The sequence below is a fragment of the Eubalaena glacialis genome, chromosome X (assembly GCF_028564815.1).
Source record: "Eubalaena glacialis isolate mEubGla1 chromosome X, mEubGla1.1.hap2.+ XY, whole genome shotgun sequence".
In the NCBI taxonomy this organism is placed as follows: Eukaryota; Metazoa; Chordata; class Mammalia; order Artiodactyla; family Balaenidae; genus Eubalaena; species Eubalaena glacialis.
The window spans coordinates 117,560,948-117,585,190 of NC_083736.1; the positions used below are offsets into that span (position 1 = coordinate 117,560,948).

Genomic DNA, 24,243 nt, shown 5'->3' on the forward strand with positions numbered 1-24,243 from the left:
AAGACATGGAAACAACCTAAGTGTCCATCAATGGATGAATGGATAAAGAAAATGTGGTGTGAATGTATACAATGGAATATTACTCAGCCATTAAAGAGAAGGAAATCCTGCCATTTGCGACAACGTGGATGGACCTTGAGGCTATTATGCTAAATGAAATAAGTCAGACAGAGAAAGAAAAATACCATATGATCTCACTGATATGCGGAATCTAAAAAAAAAGAAAACCTAACTCATAGACCCAGAGAACAGATTGGTTGGTTGCCAGAGGTGGGGGGTGGGAGGTCAGTTATGAAATAAATAAGTCCTGGGGCTATAATATAAATGTATGGAGATATAGCCTCAGAAACAAAAAATAGTGTGAAAAGTAAATTCGACCAATTTACAGGAAATACAGTAAATAAGTGAACATGGTAAAATACCCCGTGGGGATGGAATCAGCAAAATCTAGACTGTGAGCAACTCAAAAGGCAAACAATCCAGTTTCTTCACCAAATAAATTACAAGGGAAATAATACATAAATGGAGGGAGAACCTACAGATTAAAAAAGATACACATGACGTATCAACCAGTGACAATGTATAGACCTTATATGCATTCTGATTTTTAAAAAGAGTTTTAAAAAAGCTTAGCTACTTCTGAGATAATTGGAAATTGAATTATAACTGGATTTTTGATGTTAAAGAATTATTGGGGTTTTTCAGGTGGGACAATGCCATCATGATTATGTTTTTAAAGAGTTCTTATATTTTAGAAATACATAGTGAAATATTTACAGCTGAAATGATATGGCTGAGATTTGCTCCCAAATAATCCAGGAAGGGGGAAGATGAACTGGGGGTGTGAATGGGGCAGGACTGGTTGATGGTTGTTGGAAACGGGTGATAAGTACATGGGGGTTCATTACACTATTCTGTCTACTTTTGCTTATGTTTGAAATTATCCATAATAATTTGTGAAAAAAGGTAAATTCAACACAAAATTGCAATATTCTGAAACAGCTTATTATACTTTAACAAATAATGCTTTAATATTTTACAAAATGTTCACAAAAGTTTCAGTCGACACAATGTATCAGTAGATAATTTCTAATCCCATGCAAAAAAGTCACAAAAATGCAGTCCTGATACAAGTGATTAAACACAAAATTTTTTTGGCTTTTAAGTAGAGTAAATACCAATATTATAAGCATGAGATACAAGGTCACTCAGTTTTAAACTCTGGTTCTTACTCTTCTCACCAAAATTTAAACTAAAAAAAAAACCTAAATTATCTCCGGATATAAATCTACAAATTCTTAGAACATGAATCATTTGAAACATGCAGTTTGACACATGCATTTGAAACAACTCACTACAATAATCATGCTGAAATAAACTGATGTTAAAGCAATCCATCATGAAAACAAAATGCCATTTTAACTAACCTTCTTTTCCCCTCTTTCCAGAAGAGTTGTAATGTCTTCATCTGTCAGCTCACTTTCTTTAGAAGCAAAAACATGGGTGGCTCCATGACGTATCATTTGTAACATTTCCTCTTTTGCCATCTTGTTAGACTGCTGGTCAATAAGTCTTCCTGATAATAAAAGTAAAAGTTGTATATATTCAATGATATTCCAGAGAAAGCATAGCATATTAGTTCTAATCAGAAACTAGTACATTTAAACATAAGTAAAACTTTATAACGGAAAATTAGTGAGCTTTAAAGTAATTTTTTAAATGAACAACCCTGCAAGTTTTTCTTCTACCATACCTTCTATTTCAATATGAATTTCCTTCTATAAAATTCAGTTAAAACATAGAAGGACAGAAACATTTTTTCATGTTCAAACTTCATTTCTCAGATCAAATTGTTCTGTATGAAAAGGCACCCTCTAATACATGTTTTAAAATTTTTAAACCAAACATTTTATCTGCTAAATAATACCAAGTACTTCAAAAGACATGCCACTGACATTCAACTATAAGCTAGTGATGTTCAAGTATCTACTCCATATACTGAATGCCAGGTTTCAAAATAGGCAGATTTAAATTAGCATTTTTTTTTTAATTTGACTTTTTTCTTTTACTAAGTTTGCAGATTTTGGTCAACTTTCATTAAAAGTAATCTCCGGGCTTCCCTGGTGGTGCAGTGGTTGAGAGTCCGCCTGCCAATGCAGGGGACACGGGTTCGAGCCCTGGTCTGGGAAGATCCCACATGCCGCGGAGCAACTGGGCCCGTGAGCCACAACTACTGAGCCTGCGCGTCTGGAACCTGTGCTCCGCAACAAGAGAGGCCGCGATAGTGAGAGGCCCGCGAACCGCGATGAAGAGTGGCCCCCGCTCGCCGCAACTGGAGAAAGCCCTTGCACAGAAACGAAGACCCAACACAGCCAAAAATAAATAAATAAATAAATAAATAAATAAATAAAAGTAATCTCCTCTGAAGAAAATTGCACGTGTTTTTCAAAAAAAACCACCTAATTCAGTTTACACATATAAATACCTTGTTGTATGACAATTGAGTCAAGTCTCAGTTTTATCTCAGCTCTTTCAACAATCCTTTCTTCAACGGTGTTGTCGGTGATGAGACGAAATACACGTACTGGCTTCTTCTGACCGATACGATGTGCCCGATCCTAGTAGAAAAAATCCTAATATAAGACATTGGGTATTCTGGATAAAATGTATGGTATAGCCAGCTTATGCTATAAAATTCTGAAAATAAAAATTAGTTCCTGATCTCTCTAGACCTGCCACTTTTGAAACGAGGGTAAAGAATATTAAGAATATCTAGAGACCCCTGGGAACACAGAAATCTGCAAATATTCTGCCGTACCATTAATGGAAATTTCCAGAAGGACAACAGACAAAATCCCTTTAAGATGAGGACTAAAGAGAGCTGAAAGCTTCTGGATTAAGTTACTAAGTAACTTTAAGCCATTAAATAGAAACATCTTCCACACTAGCAAGGAGTTTTTTAAGTGAGGGGCAAAGTAGTTAATAAGGGTTGCTTTGGTGGCAAAAGTCAGCTTTCTCTCATCAGCAAGCAGTTCTTTCTGTTTACTGAGGCAATTCAGGGATCTGTAGTAAAGGGTCATAAAAATTAATGGGCTATTAATACCCTTACTGTATGGTCTTGAACTGGTCCTATGGTTTACAGTTGGTAAAGGTGTGACAGGTGGCAAGTTCTGATAACATATAAACAGCTAGGGGGAGTGTTTTTGTTTTTTGTTGTTTTTTTTTTTAAACATCTTTTTTGGAGTATAATTGCTTTACAATGGTGTGTTAGCTTCTGCTTTATAACAAAGTGAATCAGTTATACATATACATATGTCCCCATATCTCTTCCCTCTTGCATCCCCCTCCCTCCCACCCTCCCTATCCCACCCCTCTAGGTGGTCACAAAGCACCGAGCTGATCTCCCTGTGCTATGCGGCTGCTTCCCACTAGCTATCTATTTAACGTTTGGTAGTGTATATATGTCCATGCCACTCTCTCACTTTGTCCCAGCTTACCCTTCCCCTTCCCCGTATCCTCAAGTCCATTCTCTAGTAGGTCTGCATCTTTATTCCCGCCTTGCCCCTAGGTTCTTCATGACCTTTTTTTTTTTTTTTTTTTTAAGCAGCCACTATGGAGAACAGTATGGAGGTTCCTTAAAAAACTAAAAAGAGAACTACCATACAACCCAGCAATCCCACTACTGGACATATACCCTGAGAAAACCATAATTCAAAAAGAGTCATGTACCACAATGTTCATTGCAGGGGGAGTGTTTTTAAAACACAAGAAGCTGCCAGGGCAAATAGGTGAAGGGAGGAGGCTGGTCAAGAAAAAAAAATCAAAGAAACAGGGTTCAAAACAGCCCTTGTACTAAATATAAAAACACTAGAGCCAGTAACAGTTTCAACACAGCACACTGAGAGAGAAAGCAACACCCCACACATATTTACATTTCAAACTCAAATCAGTAAATCGTGAAAGATCAGCTATCCTCTAACACTTTTAAGGAAATAAAGTGTTACCAGTAAGTTTTCCAGTTCAGTAACACTGTAACTTACTGGGGCTTACTCCTACTTAGTCACATCAAACATGCAGTTAGGTACCTAAAGCAGTAACAATTATGCCAAAGCATGTGGATTTTAAAATGTCCCAATGGTCAATATTTTCAATTCTCTATTATAAAAGAAAAGGGACGACTTCTAAGCTCTGCCTCATTGGCATATGACTTTAATCGTTTCCAAAGACAGTCAGTTGTCCCATAAATTCCGGGGATTTTGAATGCATAGCTATGTTGTATCTTTTTACTTCTGAAATTATATATATCTCAAAACTTGAGTCACAGTGACTCAAGTTGTAGCTCTAGTTCAATAAATGATACCATGATGAAAGGTAAAAAAAGCTCCCTGAATCTTTTTTAAACATAGAGTAGTTTCTGATGGTGTCCTTAGGCAGCAAATGTTTTCCTGGAATATATTCCTTTGTTACCTTTTTACCTTCTTGCCCCAATTGTTTTATAACAGAAATTAAAATCCTATCTCTCCCAATTTCAGTGCTAAGGATTTTAATATATTTAGTTGTTAAGGAAAACAATACTGAAAGACTAATTTTTAAACCCTTTTCATTAAAACATATGTATGTGCCCTCTTCAATATTTAGGAGTGGGAAAAAATGACATTTCTGTTTCATGATAAAAGCCAAAATCAACACACAAATGCTATAGTTGGGCTTGGGGTGTATTTGTTTTTGTTTTGTTTGTTTTTGCAATTAGCACAGCAACTTTGTTTTCCAGAAAAATCTATTTTAACATCTACAAAACCCCCCAAAGATTGTTGTTACCCTTTTATCATAAATTACCTTTGTGCTGTATAAATAACAATAGTTTTCTGAGCTAAGGTAAATTTCTGATATCATTAAAGATTACTAACCATAGCTTGTAGATCAACCTGTGGATTCCAGTCTGAGTCATATAGTATAACCACATCAGCACTTGCCAAGTTAATTCCAAGACCTCCAGCCCTGGTACTCAGCATAAAGATGAATTTGCTACTATTAGGAACATTAAAGGCCTCTATTGCTTCCTTTATTTAATTGACAGGAGATGGAAGAAAAAGAGAGAAAAATCAAATTATATTACCAGAGTCCTTAAGAAAGAAATAAACATTTTAACATGCATGCTCAAAACCCCACTTTGTAATATTCTTCCACCTTCAAAAATATTTAAGCATCTATCTATAAACTGTACTATGTGTACAGTAAAAAGTGTATTACATAACGTTCCTAATCTTTAGAAGCTTACATCAATAAAAAGAACAATCACAAAGACAAATTTAACTAAGCAAGTAATCAATCATTTAAATTATTTTAAAATAATAATAGTGAAAATGTTTTAATTGAGTGGGAGCTAAAATATATCTAGGGGGTAAAATGTCATATATCTCAACTTCATTCCCATTAATTTATGAAGAATTAATAAAGAAGGTATAGAAGACCAACCAAGAGAGATAAAAGTTTAGAAGTGGGAATGAGAGCAACAGATAGAGGGGAAGGTAAGTAGATTTATTTCCATATGGTGAAAAGGAGCAAACAGGGAAGTAATGAGGAAAATCAGGAAAGTAATCCAGGGATATTCAGTGAAGAGTCTTAAAAATTAATAGGATGTTAATATCCTTACTATATAAAGATCTCATACAAATTAATTAGAAAGAAACACTAAGACCCCAATAGAAAAATGAGAAAAAAAAAGGACAGTACACAAAAGAACAAGTACGAATGGCTAATAAACACAAGAATAATGTTCAATCTCACTAGTAATCAAATAAATGCAAATTAAAACAACATAATACCATTTTTTAAAGATTAAAAAAATGATATACTCAATGTTGACGAGGGGGCGGTGAGACGGGCACTCTCATACATTGCTGCTGGGAGTGTAAATTGGTACAACCTTTCTGGAAAGCAATTTGGCAATATGCATCAAGAGTCTTAAAAGTGTTCATACCCTTTGACCCAGTAATTCCACTTCTAGGAATTTATCCTAAGGAAATAATCAGAGATGGGCACAAAGATTTATGTATAAGGACTTTTACTTAAGCATTATTTATAATAGTGAAAAATTGGAAACAACCTGAATGATCAACAATAGGGGGATAAATTATTTATTGTATGTCCACAGGATGAAATATTACACTAAAATTATTTTTACAATGATATTTTTTACTGATATAGGAAAGTACAACATAATGTTGAGTAAAAAGTATCAGGATACTGAACTTCATATGTAGTGTATAGAGTATAATATTAATTATTTATATATTATATATGCATAAAAAGATTGGCCAGAAATACTTTTCTTCTCAAGATTTCCTTGGCAATCATATATTACTTTCATAATAACAAAATACAGGAAGTTCTATTTTTAAGGAATGGAATGGCATGGTCAAAAGTTGCAGACAGAGAAGGTGACTCTGCCGCAGTCCATACAGCATGTAGAGGGGGCAGTACAGAAAGCAGCATGGTGTAGTGAGAGGCAATTTGGTGTAGAGGAAATAGCAAAAACCTGGGCGTGAATCATAACTCTACCATTTATTACACATGTGGTTCTCAGCAAGCATTTAACCTCTCTGAGACACAGTTTCAAGTGGAGAAAATTATGCCAATACTTTACTGGGCTGCTGGGAGAATTCAGCTGGAACTCTAAGTTGCCTAGCTCATAGTCGTTGCTTGACAAATGTTAGTTCCTTTCCCTATAAAAGTGAGGAGGCCAATACGTAAAGGTTACAGAAGCTAGCTGAATTTAGCTGTAGCAATGGAGAAAGGGCAAATCCGGCTGCTATTGAGAAAGAATTGCTTATTAACAGCTCGCAAACAAATCGAGTAAGGAATTAAAGGTAGTCTTCCCCTTCTTACTAGGAAAATAGATGAAATGCTTGTCTGAACAGCAACATAATGGGAAGGCAGGGCATTTCCAAAACAAAATTAACAGCTCTCACTTTGCTATCTCTTTTTTTTTTAAAGATTTTTTTTTGATGTGGACCGTTTTTAAAGTCTTCATTGAATTTGTTACAATATTGCTTCTATTTTATGTTTTGGATTTTTGGCTGCAAGGCATGTGGGATCTTAGCTCCCTAGCCAGGGATCGAACCCGCAGCCCCTGCATTGGAAGGCAAAGTCTCAACCACTGGACCACCAGGGAAGTCCCTCACTTTGCTATATCTAAAGTCAAAGAATGTGACTCAAAGTCTCTGAAGGGAGAACATTATTTAACATTTTAAGAAACCAGATAATTGGAGCATAATTAGGTAAAGTCCACATTATTCATGAGCAGAGAGATTAGACAGAAATGCAAATTGGCTATTTGAGATCAGAAAGCACCTACTCTTCTGCCTTAGTATCATCTTCATTCCGGGAAGAAGGGCCATCTTGAATGGTACTATGCTTAATGTGGATTTGGAGAAATCCATTCCCAGGAATAAATCAGCAAAAGCCCAATAAAGCTTCAAGTTACCACTTCAGAGAGGGTAAAAGACTAAAGAGCAGGGAACAGTATAAGCTTTGAAACGTCCTCATTTATAAATATTACCACAACTGTTTTCCCACAGTGGGTAGCAGGGAAACCCTTAATGTGAAAAGGGCCTGTGCTCCTGCTGTGGACACTCTCGTACACTATGCCAGGTTTCACTAAGGAGGCACACAAGGGACAGAGTGCCCACTGCAGCTATGGAAGGAGAGGGACACAGGCTGAGAGTCTTTGTGGCCTGAGAAGGGGTCCTAGAGCTGAGAGGTGAAAAGGCCTGTGTGCACTTTCATGACCTGTGGGCTATACTGCACTACACAGTACAAAAACTCTGTTCATACATATTATATGCAGTGATCCTCACAACACTGTCAGGAAAACAGAAGCCTAAGCATTAATATTACCCTTATAATAAAGAGTCAAAGATACTGAGGCTCAGAGGATTAAATAGCTTGCACGCATAGTGGTGGAGTTGGTGTTAAGTTCAGGTCTTCTGAAACCAAGTTCAATGCATTTTCCACTATACCATGAAATCACGATCTCTGCCCAGAGCATGAGTATAGACTTAAAACAGAGGCCAAAGACAGAGCCCTGAAGGATCACAGAAAAGAGAAGATAAATTAGCAAAGCCCTCTCCCTCAAAAAAAAAAGTGCTTCAAAGGGCTTAAAATACATTAGACCCCTGACATTCATGAGAAATCATCTAAAATTCTTTAAGAATTTCCAAATTAGAGAAAAATACTGGGTGCTAGGCAGGCTTCCTCATTAGCTAAGTGACTCATTCCTGCACACCAACCTTTTAGTACTCCAAAATCCAAATGCATGATAAGCTCCTACACCTATGTTGTCCATTTCAGTTGTACAAAATTTCTATAAGACTGAGATCATTCCCTTTACAAATTACTGTCTCATGAGTCTACGGTTGCTCATAAATTGAAACAATCTCAACTGTTAAACTCCATGAATGGCGAGGGTCTAATGTAGGAGGCAAATCAAGAAAAGAAAATGACATAGAATCAGGGGTCAAAGAGTAAACTGAGAAACAAGTAGTCAAAAGGCTAGAGACAGCAGTGATTAGAGGAGGTAAGGATGTAATAGATAACTTAGGATGTCTTTGAAAACCTTGGAAAGAATGATTTGTAAAGAGCCAGTGTAATGGAAGTCCAGCTAAAGATCTCAAAGAGAGAGAGATGGTAGTGAGAAATTCAATGCACCTAGCTAAAGAAAAGGCCAAAGTTCAAAACTACCTAATGATGAAAAACATGGCTTAATTGAACTCTGATTTTTCAAGTCTTGTTTTATTTTCTCTTCCTCACCTCTCTTTCTTCATGTGGGGTTTGTCCATCCAGTCGACAATACTCGTAACCACGCCACATACAATAATCCTCCAAAATGTCCAGCAAGCGAGTCATCTGGCTAAAAATGAGAACCCTTGAACCTAAAACATTTCACCAAAAAAAAGCAAGTTATTCATCTTGTGTAAAACTAACTTGAAAGTTACAAAAATAAAAGTAAACATCATATGCAGTATACATATATAGCACATGAACACTCCACAAACCACACACACACACACACAAACACAAACACACACCTTCAACGATACTATACAGAAGTATGCATTTGTTGAGTTACACATTTTTAAGGTCTTCAAAATCCTCCACGCATATTGAAATGATTTAAAATCTGCCCTTACTAGAAATAGAGACACAGATGTAGAGAACAAACGTACGGACACCAAGAGGGGGGAAGTGGTGGGTTGAATTGGGAGATTGCGATTGACATATATACACTAATACGTATAAAACAGATAACTAATAAGAACCTTCTGTATAAATAAATAAATAAAATAAAATTTAAATGATAAAAAAATAAAAAATAAAATTTAAAAATAATAAATAAAATAAAATCTGCCTTTACTCCATCCTGAGGATGTTTCTAGTCTCTCATCCTCAGTAGATACACCCCCATACTGCTTCCAAGCTTCTCTTCCTAACATACAAGTCTGATCACATCACTCTCCACAGCCAAATATTCTATGACCACCCCCACCACCTTCAAAATAGTCCAAACTCCTTAAATCATAGTGTAAAAGGCCTTTTGTAATGGCCCCATCCATCTTCCCAGACTCATCCACTGCCACTCTACCCAAATACCACAAGCTCCACATTCCCTTCTTTCACACCTCTGCTTCACTGAAGATGCGGAACACCCTTCCCTTCCTTTTTCTCATGGTTTACTCCTGCACATTCTCCCGTGCTCACCTCAAACGTCATCTTTGTGAAGACTTCCCCAACTCCCAATCTCTCAGCGTATCACAGCACTATCATAATGACCTGCAACTATTCCTCCTCACTGTACTGTGAGCATCTACAAGGCAAGGACTGTTGTCTTGTGCATCTTTGCATACCCAGCCCATAGGACAATTCCTGACAAACAGTAAATACTCAACAATGTGTGCTGAACAAGTGAATGAATGAATGACAAATGATTATGCAAAATGTTATTCATATACAATATTAAGTTACTTCACATTAATTTGAAGATTTGTAACTCACCCTGTTCTTTGAGTTTGGCCAACAGTTTATCAAGAACTACCATTTTACCACTGTTGCTAACAATGTGCTCATCAGTGGTATACGGTGGACCAGGTTCAGCACCATCAAACAGGTAAGGATGATTACAACACTTTCGAAGCTGCATCAGAATGTTTAAGAGCCGCATCTTGTCCATTTTGCCAGCAGAGTTTAGAACATCAATATCTTTCATCAGGATTTTTGTATACCTAAAATTTTAAACTATAATTAATCATCGACTATTATAAAGGCTTAATGCCATCAAGAAATGTCCCTTTGGAAAAAAAATTAATGTCCCTTTGGTGATCTGCTTAGATTCCTATTTAAAGAAAAACAAAAAGATTTGATTTGAGACTAAATTTGATCAGCAAAACCAAAAAATAGTGAAGATCTGAATATTTTAACTTGTATGTTGCCTGTAAACCTATTTCCTCCTGCTTTATCCATTGCTAAAAATTGCCATCAGCTGATAACAATTCAGACAGCTACATCTGAATATTTGCTGAAAGTTGGTATCTGGCTTTTACTTGTTTGAGCTAAAAACAGTTGCAATTTCTTATACCTGTCTTCATAGGTCATTTTTTTCTGATCCTATAAACATTTTTATTGTCTTTTCTAGACCTTCACCCAGGAGAAAACAAACCTACGTATCCACCTGGACAGTAATAATATTTAATTATAACGACAGCCAACTTGTACTGAGTGCAAGTGCCAGGTATATGAATCATCTTGTTAAATCTTCACAACTCCAAGATAAGTACTAGGGTCACTGCCATTTTACAGATGGAAATTCAGGCAGCTAAAAGAAGTGAAACAATTTATTCAGAGCCACAGAAAGGGACAAAGCGAGGGTTTGATCTTAACGTCTGAGTCCAGAGAAATATACTCTTTACCACTACTCTATACTGGCTTCAATAATAGAGAAGTCACTGTATATTATAAATTATCTAATTTTATTTATATAAGCAACATTTTGCTTCTCTTAGTAGCATTATTACATTATTAACATGTTTAATTTTATCTAATTTATGATTCCTTGTGACTCCTCTTGTCAATTTCCTGCTCTGCTTGTATTTATCAATACAAGCTTGCTTTTTTCATTGATGGAAAAAGCAAGAATAACTAACAAATGTGCCGGTGACATTATCCCCTTTAACCCTAACATCCTTATAAGTAAGTATTATTATCCCCATTTTACAGAAGGGAAACTGAGATTACATAACTTGTCCAAGCTAAATAGCTATTAAGAGGCAAAGCACTGACTCAAACACAGGTCTGTAGACTCGAAGGCCCATGCTCTTTCCTAAAGGTTAAATAAAATACTCATCAATTTTCTATTAAAATATCTGAACTACTTAACTTGGCATTTAAACATAAAAATGTAATTTTTGAACTAAAGGCACAACTGAACCACTACAAAGCTAATTTTTAATAAGTAAATTCTAATGGAAATAAAACAGCTCACCATTCTCGCTGCATTTTACTCAATCCCAAGTAAATCTTGATTTCCTTTTTAGGAGGCAGGCTCTTCTCTACATCAGTTTTTATACGTCGTAACAAAAATGGTTTTAAAACCTGAAAAGTGAGAGTTTTTATAAAAGTTTATAAAACATTCAATATTATAAACCATTTATTTCATTGACAACACCCTAATGTGAAATTTACTTCCCACTGTATAATCTGAAAAACACTACCAACACCAGTTGCCAACTTTCTTGGTAAAAAAGAACCAAGTAATGGCCCATTAGAGACTCAGAATAGGGGACCTAAATTAGACATTCATGATTTGATGGCAGAAAAGACATTAAAAATTAAGACAATAAGATTATTGACTATTGAAAAAGTACAAAATATCCTTTTTTTAAAAATCTGCTGTCATACAATATTTTTAAACCTAAGAGGAAATCTGAGGTCAGAGTATGGATCCAAGAGTCTCTAAAAGTGAAACAAAAATTCAAGCCATTTAAAAATGGTTAAATATATGAATGAGGAAAAAATGGTTCAATGTTAAGGAAGATACGAATGAAAAGAGAAAAAACATGAAATAATCAGTATATACCTGCAAGGCAAATTCTATCACAAGAAAAAAAAAATCTCTAGAGCACCTGCAATGTGCCAAATACTACACCATGAACTTGATAGAGTATTAAATCCTTACAATAAATCTTTGAGGGAAAGGCAATTATTTCAATTTTAGTAACGTCACCAAAGTCACCTTGCTAGTAAGTGGTAGAAGCAGAAATCAAACCCAGATCAGGCTGATTCCACATCCAGCTCAGTCCCTGATTAGCTGTTGTGAGCTGGGCAAGTTCTTTAACTTTTCCAAGCCTGTTTCCTCATCCATTCATCCAAAACATATAGATTTATGGCATACATGTATGCCAAGCGTTTTTAAATGGGGATAAAGATACCTATTTTCAAGGCTGCTGTGACAATTTGTGGTAGTACATGTGTAGAGCTTAACCACAGTAGACATCAGTAAACTGTGGCTATTATTACTAGAGATCCATGGGAGGTAAGGAAAAGGGAAGTGTAAAAGAAGACTTCTGGTTTCCTGCTTGGGCCTCTTAAATTTGTCTAAGTGGCATTTTTAAGAGTTTCAACTGCCTGTGAGACATTTAGGCAGAAGACTCAGAAGGCAGTGGGATATGTAAGTCTAGAGCTTAGGAGAGAGACAAGGAGAGAGAAATTTGGGAGTTGTAAGTATAGACGTGGTAGCCGAAACTATGGGAGTGAACCCCCAGGGAGAGCACATATGAAAAAGGAAGACAAAGACAAAGCCCTACAAAACACTAAACTTTCAGGGACAGAGAAAGAAAAGCCCATGATGGGGACTGAAAAGAACAGCCAAAGAGGTAAGAGAAAATCCATCCCATACCCCAGACACTAAACAGAAAGCTCTTAAAGCAGGAGTGGTTAGCGGTACTAAATATTACAGAGATGCTAGGGCACTGACCAAAAGGTATACCCTGAACTAAGTAACTGAAAAATCACAAACACTTGTGAGGTAAGTTTCAATTGTATTTAATGGATAAAAGTTAGTGGTCAATGGATTCAGGAGTGAATAGGACCCACCAGAGACAGAGTAAACATTCCCCAGAGTTGACCAAGTTCGTGCTATCAGAGGCCCAGCTGTACTACAACTTGTGTTACAAGATTCTTGGAAGATTTGTCTTCTACTCCTCTGCATTCTTACAATAAATTCCCTATTACATAAGGTCATTTGTTTCTGGACTTGTTCTGTTTAACTCTGAATAAATATTTACATAAAGTATGATGACTGTTAGGGCTTCAAGTCAATAAATGTTTAATGAGCAGTTACTCTGGACCAGGCACACAGGGCACAATGTGGTGGGAAATAGACAGGGTCTCTGCCACATCAAGTTTACATTTTTCCAGGGTAGGGGGAGAGAGGGAGAAGTGGACAATACATGGGGTTTTTTTTTAGTATTATTTGTAAAGAGAGATTGAGACTCTCGTTAAAAACAGCAGACAAAAAATAGCAAATGCATCTATACCCACTTCCTCACAAAACTCCACTAAGCCAATTAAAATTATAGGTGTACATTTTAAAAAACAGTGAATAGGGACTTCCCTGGAGGTCCAGTGGTTGAGACTCCACGCTTCCAATGCAGGGGGCAGGGGTTTGATCACTGGTCGAGAACTAATATCCCACATGCCGCATGGTGCGGCCAAAAAAAAAAAAAAAAAAGAGCAAATAGGAGATTTGGTGGTGGAGATAGAGGGGATAAACTAAACTTTCAAATAGCTTAGCCATCAAGGTAATAAACCAGAATCAGAGCTCGAGAAGGACAAAGTGTTGAGGGAGTACTGTTCTGTGTATGTGAGGTGGGGGCATCTAAGTGTGGGTTAGGATTTAATAAGGGAGATAATTGAGCATATTTACATGTTGAAGGAAAAGAGCCAACATGGAAGGAGAGGTAGAAAATTCAGTCAATAAAAAGGATAAATCAAGGGGAAAAGTCCATAAGGAAACAGGAAAAGATGAGATCCAGGGTTCACGTTGGAACAATTAGCCATCGCTGGGAGAAAGAAGACCTCTTCCACTCAAACAGGGGTAACACAGATGCAGATATCCTTGGAAGATGGATATCCTTGAAGGAGTTCCTACCTAATGTCTTCTATTTTCTCTTTGAGAAAGGAATGATGGTACTTGGTACTTGCTGAGAAAGGAGGAGGGCAGGGAACACCTGGATTAGAGGTCTTGGGGAGACTGGGGAAAGTCTGAAATAGCTGTTCTAGGAAATGAGAAAGAATGCTGAAGAAGGCCATGTTGAAGGATCACCAACATCATCAAATCCCAGCTTATGTTAGGGAACATGAAACTGTAGTGGCTCCAACCTGTACAGTGGGTATAATCTTCTTTATCAGTGTTGAGCAGCCCCAGTACAGAGCAGGTCACTCTGCTAGTAAGTGGTAGAAGCAGAATTCAAACCCATAGGACAGAGACACAGTTACATAATTCCAGTTTAGGGCTTTTAGGGCAGAAATGGCAGATCAAGAGAGCAAGGGAGTTTGAGATATTGGCCAAAAAAAGTGGTTCAAGTGATAGAAAATGGGCTCATTGCTGGATACAGAAAATGTAACAGAAATGGTCTGACGGATGGGGGTAAAGCAGGGGTCCAGGCACTGGATATCTCTGTGAGATAACAGGACAGGTACAAATGGAGTAATATGAGTGAAAGAGAAGGATACAAGAAGCTGTTAACAAAGAAGGGAAAACTGGTGTTCAATGAATGTGAAGGGGTCACCTGGTAATGAATAGATGACAGATAAAAGAATGGACGGAGGATGGACTTGCAAGATAACTTGAGCCTCAAAGGAAGAGTTTTACACATGACAGTGGAGAAGCAATGGTTTTGAAATGGCACTGAGGAACTAGGAGAATACTGATGCAATCTCAAGGACCTGTGGGGTACGGGAGAGTGAACAGCCTCTATGGGAGAGAACCATATTATCCAGGGGAGAGAGCCAAAGCAAAAGAGCTGTTCCATAGAGAAGCTGAGGATATAGTGGGAGTTTGCCTCCCAAAGAGGCTATTAGAAAAGTTGAGAGGGAAAAACCCTGAGACTGAGCCCAGAAGCAAATCCACAAGTTCAAACAGATTCTATAGCAGCTTGTTTTCTAACTCAGTTATATATATATAATTACTAAATTTTCCTGTCTGCTATTACTTACTGCGTGAAGTCTTTCCACAAGTTTTTGATCACCAAGACAATTTTTAGTGTCAAACCAAGAATCAAAGTCCTGTGGAGGGGTGAAAATTCTGCAGTAAGTGCACAGTTGTTTTTTTTAATAAATGCAGTATTCTATAAATTCTTATACAACTCATATAGCAATAATTCATTTTAAAAGCACTGTCAAAAATATGTTAACTGTGATGGCCAATATTATTTACTTTGAAAACAGATAAAATACTGGAGCAGTTAACAAAATTTGAACCGCATTATAGAGGCACTCCATCAGCAGTTTTTCCTTAAAAAGCTTTTATTAGGCTTCCCCATACCATAGTAGCATTATATCCAGTTAAAAGGAGTAGGAATAAGAATAAAAAATCGAAGACATGCTAATGAAAATGTTAATCAAACAGTAAAAATGAACAAAAGCAAGATAAGGTATACAAACCAATAGATAGCTGAACTTGGTACTTTTTATTATCAATTAATATCAGTAATGAGGAAAATCAAGCTCCAAACTCCTTAAATCATTCAATTCTGTTTGCTGCACTAGCATAACCTTGTGTTAATGATAAAAACAGTATAAATCATACATTTACAAAATATGTTGCTTTTCACATCACATATTATAAACTCTTTAGTACTCACCAAATGTTAATACCTGCAATAATTAAAGATTATTTCAATGACTCCACCTGCCAAACTAGTATGCAGAAAACCCTTCCAATTTAATTAAAAGAAAATTTAGAAAGCACTATTCTGAACTCAGTCTACCTTATGTCATAAATTGTGGTAGCAATGTTATTATATAGGCAAAGTTTAACAGGCAGGATAATCTCAAAGAAAAGAAACATTATTTCTCTAAATATCCCTGTTTGAAAAAATTTCTACTTAAGAGCACCTTTCTGAGAAAATCAAAACACAAAGAATTACAAGTGAAAAAGAACTATCAATTTCAATCTACATTCTATGCTTTGAAAACAGATGTCTGTGAACACAAGAAAATTACACTTAAAACGTATGACAAACTTACATCTGCAGAATTAAAGACATCAGGCAATAAAAAGTTGAGTAGTGCCCAGAGTTCATGCAGGTTATTCTGCAAAGGTGTTCCAGTTAGGAGCAAGCGGTTAGTTGACTTGAACTCACGAACAATCTCTGAAAGCTAGAAAAAGAATAGTTATGTCAACATTGTTTTATTTATTAGAATGTTCATCAGTTCTTCATCCAACCCAATACATTTTTTGAATAAAATAAAACTTGAAAATTAATTTTCTGTGGCAAAATATCCTGGTTCAGGTGACATTGCCACAGTGAAGCACAACTGAACAAAATATTCTAGGCATTTCTACACTTACAAGAATGCAGATCACAGTCACACCTGAGACCGTTCCCCCACTTTAAAAAATTTATTTTTTCCATTTTGGGTCCACAGAAACAGTCAGAACTCTATGGAATTCAGGCTAGTCACCTTATACAACAGTATCACCTTCTCCCTGCCAATCATGTTCATCCACCATGCCTAGCCAACTTCTAACTTGGCCTGGTCACAATTTTTAAGCACCACACTTGAGCCCATTTTCCCCGAATATCTTATATTAACTTTCTAAATATAAAACCACAAAAATTAAAGCACAAAAAGTATAAAAGAACAGTAATCTTATCAATAAAAATGCACATTTTTATAGTGCTCTTAAATTAACAATTATTCTCTAACATGCGTCCTCTTATCGGGTATTAACTCTAATTTGAAAAGCACCACCTGGTGATTTTGCTTCAGTTGTGTCCCTGGTTCTCCCAAAGCAGCCCAGTGATCCAAAGAGAGGTTCATCATAATAATTGACGCTTTTCCTACTGTTGATGGAGTTGAATGGCAAGAAATGTTGGTATTTTTCAATGTTAACACCACACTCTAATTCACACAAGTCAGATAATTCTAGGAAATGATTTTTTCTAATCCATATGAATACACGTAAGGTAGCTCCTCAAAAAATAAACCAATGCAAATGACATTTATACACCAAATATTGCCAAAATATTAAAATACTGTAGCATAACAGAGTTACTTAGGCTGCAACAGTTACAGCAAATGAACACCTAATTTTCTTTACATAAAAACTGGGCTCAATTTTCATTTGTCTTATATTCAATCATTTAAACTTCAAAATCATTTTAAAAACTGATTTTCATTCACATTCTGTGAATAAAATCACAATCTTCTATCACTTTTTAAATTCTGAATACAGAGAAGTAAACAAACAGAAACGGTAGTTAAAAGAAAACTTTAATAAAGATGTTGAGAACTAGCTTACCTTAGATTTTTCATTCTTTATTCTGTGAGCCTCATCGATGACTAGGTATCGCCAGTGAAACTTTTTGAATACAGATTTTTCTTTAATTACCATCTCATAAGAAGTAACACAAACATCCCACTCTCCTGGCATCATTTCATCACGAATAAAAGCAGCCTGATGCAAAATAAAGTTCCTTATATTAGAATATGTTGACAAGATGTCACAGAATTAAAGCATCAACAGACTATTAAGAATTCTAAGAGACCCTTGGAATCATTCGGTCTCATCCATTTTAGAGATAGGAAATCTGAGGCCCAAAGATACTTTTGTGGTCAATTATCTGTATGACATGCTAATATTTTTTATCAACAAAAGAGAAGCAAAGGCTTCCATTAAACGAGTACAGCATATTCAATGAACCGGAGAAGTTCATATCACCAGAAGATGACAATTACTAGGCTCTCTCTTCATACCACAGAGGATCAAAAGGACATGGGCAAAGGAACTACTTTCTGAATACCATACTCTTACCAAGATCCAAGCATTACCAACATGATAGCATTTCGATAAATGGAAAAAGCTCAACATACATGAGTGATTCCAACCTTTTGAGATCTCTTGTATGTCTCCTTCACTTTCTAGCAGGGATGAGTCATAAATTTTGTTAAGGGGTCATGAAAGCCCATTAATGTTTTTGTGAAATTCCTGATGTTATGAGGCTACAAATGTGATTTTATAAAGGAGACTTGCTTTATCTAGTACATGAGTCTATTTAAAACAGTGAGACTATTTAAAACTATTTTTAAATCTTCATAGGCAGTGGCCAATGTGGTAGCCAAGTTGATTGAAAGCATTTTTAACTTGTATTAACTGAATTCCAGATTATTTTTTATTACGGGTCAAAATAAAACCACAAAGGTTAACAGGGAGCAGCAAAAATCTACATTGAGAAGGGACTGGTTAGTACTGTAAACCTGAAATTACAGTGCATAAACAAAATTGACTGTTCACTGCAAAGTCAATATTTCATAAATTCAGTTATGCATCAAACACGCCAGGGACTCTTTCAACAAATATTCAATGAGTGCCCACTATGTATAAAAGAATTGCCTGGACTGAAGTAGAGGACAGATAAAAGGCCTTTGTAGATCTCAGCTGCTCCCTGGGAAGTGGTATTCAAAAAGTTAATTAAGACATTAGGGAGTTAGAGGCAAAATAAAAAGAACCAGGGTGCCAGACCCTATTTAGTCCTGCATATACCTTACCCTTATTTGATTTTGTGAAATACTCAGTTTAATGGTTCCTCGTACAGTTTCACAGAACATACACATATTTTAATTTAACTTAGCTCTTCTTTGAAATTTGTGTAACTACTTGATAGTTTCAGAGTTAAATACCTTGACAGAATATTAAAGATCACATAATCCAAAAGCTCTCATATTATAGGTGACAAAAATTAAGGCCCTTTGAGATTCATTCAACATCACAGTCAGTAGCAAAGCCAGAATTAAAACCAGATCTCCTGTTTCCATGTCCATGACCTTTGATGCCTCTGGAGTGTGAAAGGAAGGGGTCAAAAACTATGTTTAGGAATCATACCTCTAAATACTTCAGGACTACATTAGCTTCAAACAGGATCAGGATTTTCTCTAATAATTTCCTACCTCAATTAAATACCTACTGTGGCCTACATCAAATACTTTATTACCAAAATACTGACCTCATAAAGTGTTTACAGAAGGCCAGGAAAATAGAAAGATCCAAAATATCTATCCTATGTGGTACAAAGGTTCAAATCTGTCTATAAATAATGATCCGGATTTTCTCTACACATAACGACATCAATCTTTAAGTGTTGCATATGGCACATTAATTATTTATGTAATTAACAATTACTGGTTCTCAAACTCTTTGACCATGGCCCACAGTAAAATTGTACTTTAGGTCGCAATCCAGTATACACATACATGTTTGAGGGCGTGTATATAGAAAGAAGCAATACATATCCTCAATGCTACTTTCTACTCTGTTCTATCTCAATGTTTTAAAAAATTGTTGTCACCACCCACTAAACTGAACCCCAACCCATTAATGAGTGGAAATTTGCAAGACATTGACTTTGAAGGTTAGTTTTCATGATTAAGAAGTTTTTGAAGTGTCTAGAAGAATTTCAACCTCCCATGGGGTAGAGATAGGGCAGTCACCAATTAAATACATCCACCCTTTCTTGAAAACTCCCAGAGACACTTCATGAAACCCTTGGATTCCACATAATATAGTCAAAAACCACTGACATACATTTTTACTGAGACATGATGACAACACAAGCCTAGATATTTCTCAATATCTATGACCTTCAAGAATAATTTCAGGGACTTCCCCGGTGGCGCAGTGGTTAAGAATCTGCCTGCCAATGCAGGGGGCATGGGTTCGAGCCCTGGTCCGGGAAGATCCCACATGCCGCAGAGCAACTAAGCCCATGCGCTACAACTACTGAGCCTGTGCTCTAGAGCCCGCGGGCCACAGCTACTGAAGCCCGCGCCTAGAGCCCGTGCTCCGCAACAAGAGAAGCCACCGCAATGAGAAGCCCCCGCACTGCAACAAAGAGCAGCCCTGCTCGCTGAAACTAGAGGAAGCCTGCACACAGCAACGAAGACCCAACGCAGCCAAAAAGAAATAAATACATAAATAAATAATAAAACGAATAACTTCAGCAAAACAAATCAATACTTTAGAAATACAAAATTTTATAAGAAATGGTATTACATTATATAATAGCAGCAATCAGAAAGATTTCTAAGTGACTAATTTGCTACTGCGAAATATTAGGCATAGGGAAGAATCAAGCCTGTAATTCTATATTTATGAGCTCAGTATTTCAATATTTAAATTATTTATAAGTTAAATTTAAATAACTTTAAGTAATTTTTCTTCAAGCAAGACGATAAGAATAAAATCACATAATTCATTATGCTACCATTCTTCTGAGGATATCTTTTGATAACCTATCTAAATATGTAAAATAGAATAAATCTTTACTCTAAACTATGTTCTCTGGAGGCAAAATAAAGACCAAGTTTAATAATATGCTTTCTAAGCTGATTATTCATTTTGGTATTTTTGCATAATTCATTATTTTTAGATTAATTCAACAGTCCTAAAATAATTGTAGCCTACTAGATTGACAAATAGCTACTTTAAACAAGAGCCCAGAATTTCTGATATTATCTAAGAATGTATGCACACATGTATTTTTCTATTCAAAGATCAAAACTGAAAGCTGTGTCTATGCATAAACACAAAACACAAGGCTCTCTGTACAAAGAGAAAAAGTTCCATTCATGTGTGTGTGCATGAGCATGTGTGCATGTAAACAAGTCAAAGTCAAAAGTAAAAAATTTAAACAAAAAAATTGAAATGCAAATTGATACATTTTTGGCATCAAAACAGCACAAACGATAGAATCGCTGATAAGATATACTGTCAATAAAGTAAGATTTTTTTAAATAATCACTTAAAAGTGCAATTCAAAATGCTTAGGTTAATGAGCTAGTTAAAAGTAAATGCCAATAAGCATAATAATGGATTTTCTGTTATGAATAGGTAACACATCTACCTCACAGGAGTGTTGTGAGAATTAGCTTAATTAATATATAAAATGCACTTACAAAAGAGCCTAACAAAGAGTAAGCACAACATAAGTGATATTTAGTAGTAGCAGTCAACTCGAATGTCTTTTATAGCAATAAAACTTAACCCCAGAAATGATGTTATCCTTGATTGCCTTTTTAAACCTGTTTCTCACTTACTCTCGCATCCTTGTCTCCAACGAAACAAATAACACGAAGAGATGGGACCCATCGCTTAAATTCATTCATCCAGTTGTGTAAAGTCGACTTTGGAACTAAAACCATGTGAGGTCCAGGAATGTTTCGGTAATGTTTCAGGTAACCAAGCAAAGCAATTGTCTGTAAAGTCTTACCAAGACCCTGCATTATCATCACAAGGAAAAAAAATCCATAAACATTTTTTATTTAATGAAACATTTGTTAGTAGCAACTTTACAAAAGATATTTGCCAACTATCTCACATAGGGAAAAGTTAAAAGACTTTTTTTTTAATGAATAACCATTCCAATTCAATACTTACCCTGAGCACAAAAAGAAGCTAAGAACTTGCAGTTACAAAGTTGCTCAACAAAGCAATTTTCTATTTAGGAGACTTTTACTCCTAAAGGAGCTAGCAACCTATATTATTTTTTCTACTAGTTTACAAAATTAGGAATTTCGTGTATTTCACAGACACATTTCCTTTATCAGCCTGCTTAGATACCGGTCTTTCTTTCCCATTGACCCCAACATTATTACAGCCCAGACATGAAATATTCAGACTATGCATTTCAAGGGGCATGTAGCTCTATACTTGCATCTCACACCCTTGAAGACCTAAGGAATCATAAAAGAACAGAATATAAATGAACTTTGCAGCCAGAAAGGACCCTAGAGATCACCTAGTCCAGTGGACTTTTTAAAAAATAATATACTGAACACCCATGAATCCACTACTTAACCTATGGGAAAGGGAACTATGTCCTATGCTGTATGACCTTTCAAAACAGTTTCTGGCTTTATCTCTATACAAGGTATACATTTCTTTTATAAACCTAAGCTTAAAGCTATTTTTATAGCATTTATCCTATCTGATATTTCACTTATGAGTTTTATGGATGTTATGCATTAAAATCTTAAAATGTTTATACTCCTTAACCAAGTAAGTCCACTTCTAGAAATCCTATGGAAATAATTTGAGAGGTGCAGAAAAACTAAATTACAAGGGTTCTCATAACAGTATTATTATATATCAAATATATACATATATATCAACCAACATATACTATATACATATATATAATATATACTATCAACCAATCCATATGACCAGCAATAAGGGAGGAAATGAATAAAATTATGGAACCTCCCTAGGATTAATTATTATGCAGTAATTAACAATTATTTTTACCAAAATGTTTTAATTATGTGGAAAATATGTATGAATGTGAAGAAATCAGAATACCAAATCATATATAATATGACCTCAACTATGCAAAATAAATACAACCAGAGGAAAAAGACTAAAAAGAAATATGCCAAAATGTTAACTATGGTTATTTCGAGGTAACAAAATTATAACTTACTTTTAATTTTTTCTCAATTTTTTTCCAAATTTTCTATACTCAAAGTATCTTTCCCCTTTTTAGTAATTAAAACATAGCTGGTGTCAGCATAAATTCAATATGAAGGATCTTTAGACAGGCTGCAGTCAAGAGGAGCTTGAGATAAATCCTGATCTTTCTGTTGTCCAATTAACTAAGCTCCTCCCTGTCTGAGCTGACTGTAGTTTCCAACCCAGAATACTTAATATAAGGAGCTACAGACCCTTGATTTAAAGGACTTGCCACACACCTAACAGTTGCTTAGCCAGGGATGAGTACCTACGGGACTGACTACTACACTACAAGCTATAGAGCATCAATAGTCATGTGGCCAATATGGATATGTGATTGCAAATATGGCTCCAGAGTAACATATATGAGTATCACTGCCTTCTCTTAAATCCCGCCTTATTCATTTGGTCTTAAAATGCCAAACCAGGTCTTCATATACTCCTCTGACCTGATGAATTAGCATCTTAAATGGCCTTACTTTTTCTCTTTGGTCATTTTTTTACACAGTCTGCCCTCAAAATCCACAGGTTTCACATCCGGGTATTCAACCAACCACAGATCAAAATCCGTGGATGGCGAACCGCGGATACAGAGCACCCAACTGTACTACGCCATTTCATATAAGGACTTGAGCTTCCATGGATTTTGGTATCCCCGGGAGTCACAGAACCAATCTCCCTCGGATATGGAGGGACAACTGTATGTCCATCATTCCTTAGCTCATTTCCTGACTCCCAGCTGGCACTCTACTGTCAAGACTCAACAATGCTCTTCACTTTTTTGTTCCTTACACTTTGTTTGATCACACATGGAGGCATTTACATTCACTCATGCATACATTCATTCATTTAGCGTTTGGTTTCTATCCCCACCTCATTCCCAAAAGGATTTCAGGTAGCCTACAATGAAAACATGGAACATAAATTAATGGTCAAAAAGAAATAAAGAGGGGCCAAGGAAAGTAAGACTAAAAGCTAAAGAATAGGAAAAGGCACAAAGGACACAATGGGCAGACCATTAAAAGTTACACAGATGCTCCATTTTGGTATTCACTATGGCTCTGAGCTTCCTGGAGGCCAAAGTGCAAACATCAACAAAAGTACAAGGAGGTTTTTTTTATACCATCTGAGAAAATTTCAAAAAGAATTTTGTGGCCTGTGAAAGTATATGTTCTAGAGGTTACTTAAAGAAACAATTCTAGACTTCACAAATGCCTTTTATGTTATAACTAAATAAAACAATTAGCCTCCAAACCCCAGGGGGGAAGTTCAGCTCAGGTATTTCAAATTTACATAAAATTACTGATAACTGAGAATGTGTGTTTTAGCTACCAACTCCTTACCATTTCATCAGCCAAAATACCATTGACTCCATTTTCATACAAAGAGATCAACCAGTTCAGTCCTCGAATCTGATAATCTCTCAGTGGTCCTCCTTTCACATCTGAAAAAAAAAA

At 36.0% G+C, this 24,243-nt stretch overlaps 1 protein-coding gene across 4 annotated transcripts in view; it reads right to left on the reverse strand.

Annotated features, from left to right (window-relative positions):
• SMARCA1 (SWI/SNF related, matrix associated, actin dependent regulator of chromatin, subfamily a, member 1) overlaps positions 1-24,243 on the reverse strand; it is a 69,500-nt gene that overhangs the window by 37,570 nt on the left and 7,687 nt on the right. For 3 of the 4 annotated variants that reach the window (XM_061179344.1, XM_061179346.1, XM_061179347.1), the window contains exons 5-16: positions 24,130-24,230; positions 21,373-21,552; positions 17,582-17,737; positions 16,303-16,434; positions 15,271-15,339; positions 11,537-11,646; positions 10,054-10,280; positions 8,812-8,933; positions 5,981-6,016; positions 4,908-5,060; positions 2,486-2,618; positions 1,428-1,576 (exon numbers count right to left, since the gene is read on the reverse strand). In XM_061179344.1, the coding sequence (XP_061035327.1) occupies positions 1,428-1,576; positions 2,486-2,618; positions 4,908-5,060; positions 5,981-6,016; positions 8,812-8,933; positions 10,054-10,280; positions 11,537-11,646; positions 15,271-15,339; positions 16,303-16,434; positions 17,582-17,737; positions 21,373-21,552; positions 24,130-24,230 (1,568 nt within the window). The remainder of the gene's footprint in view (positions 1-1,427; positions 1,577-2,485; positions 2,619-4,907; positions 5,061-5,980; positions 6,017-8,811; positions 8,934-10,053; positions 10,281-11,536; positions 11,647-15,270; positions 15,340-16,302; positions 16,435-17,581; positions 17,738-21,372; positions 21,553-24,129; positions 24,231-24,243) is intronic. The other variant, XM_061179345.1, reaches the window with a different exon arrangement.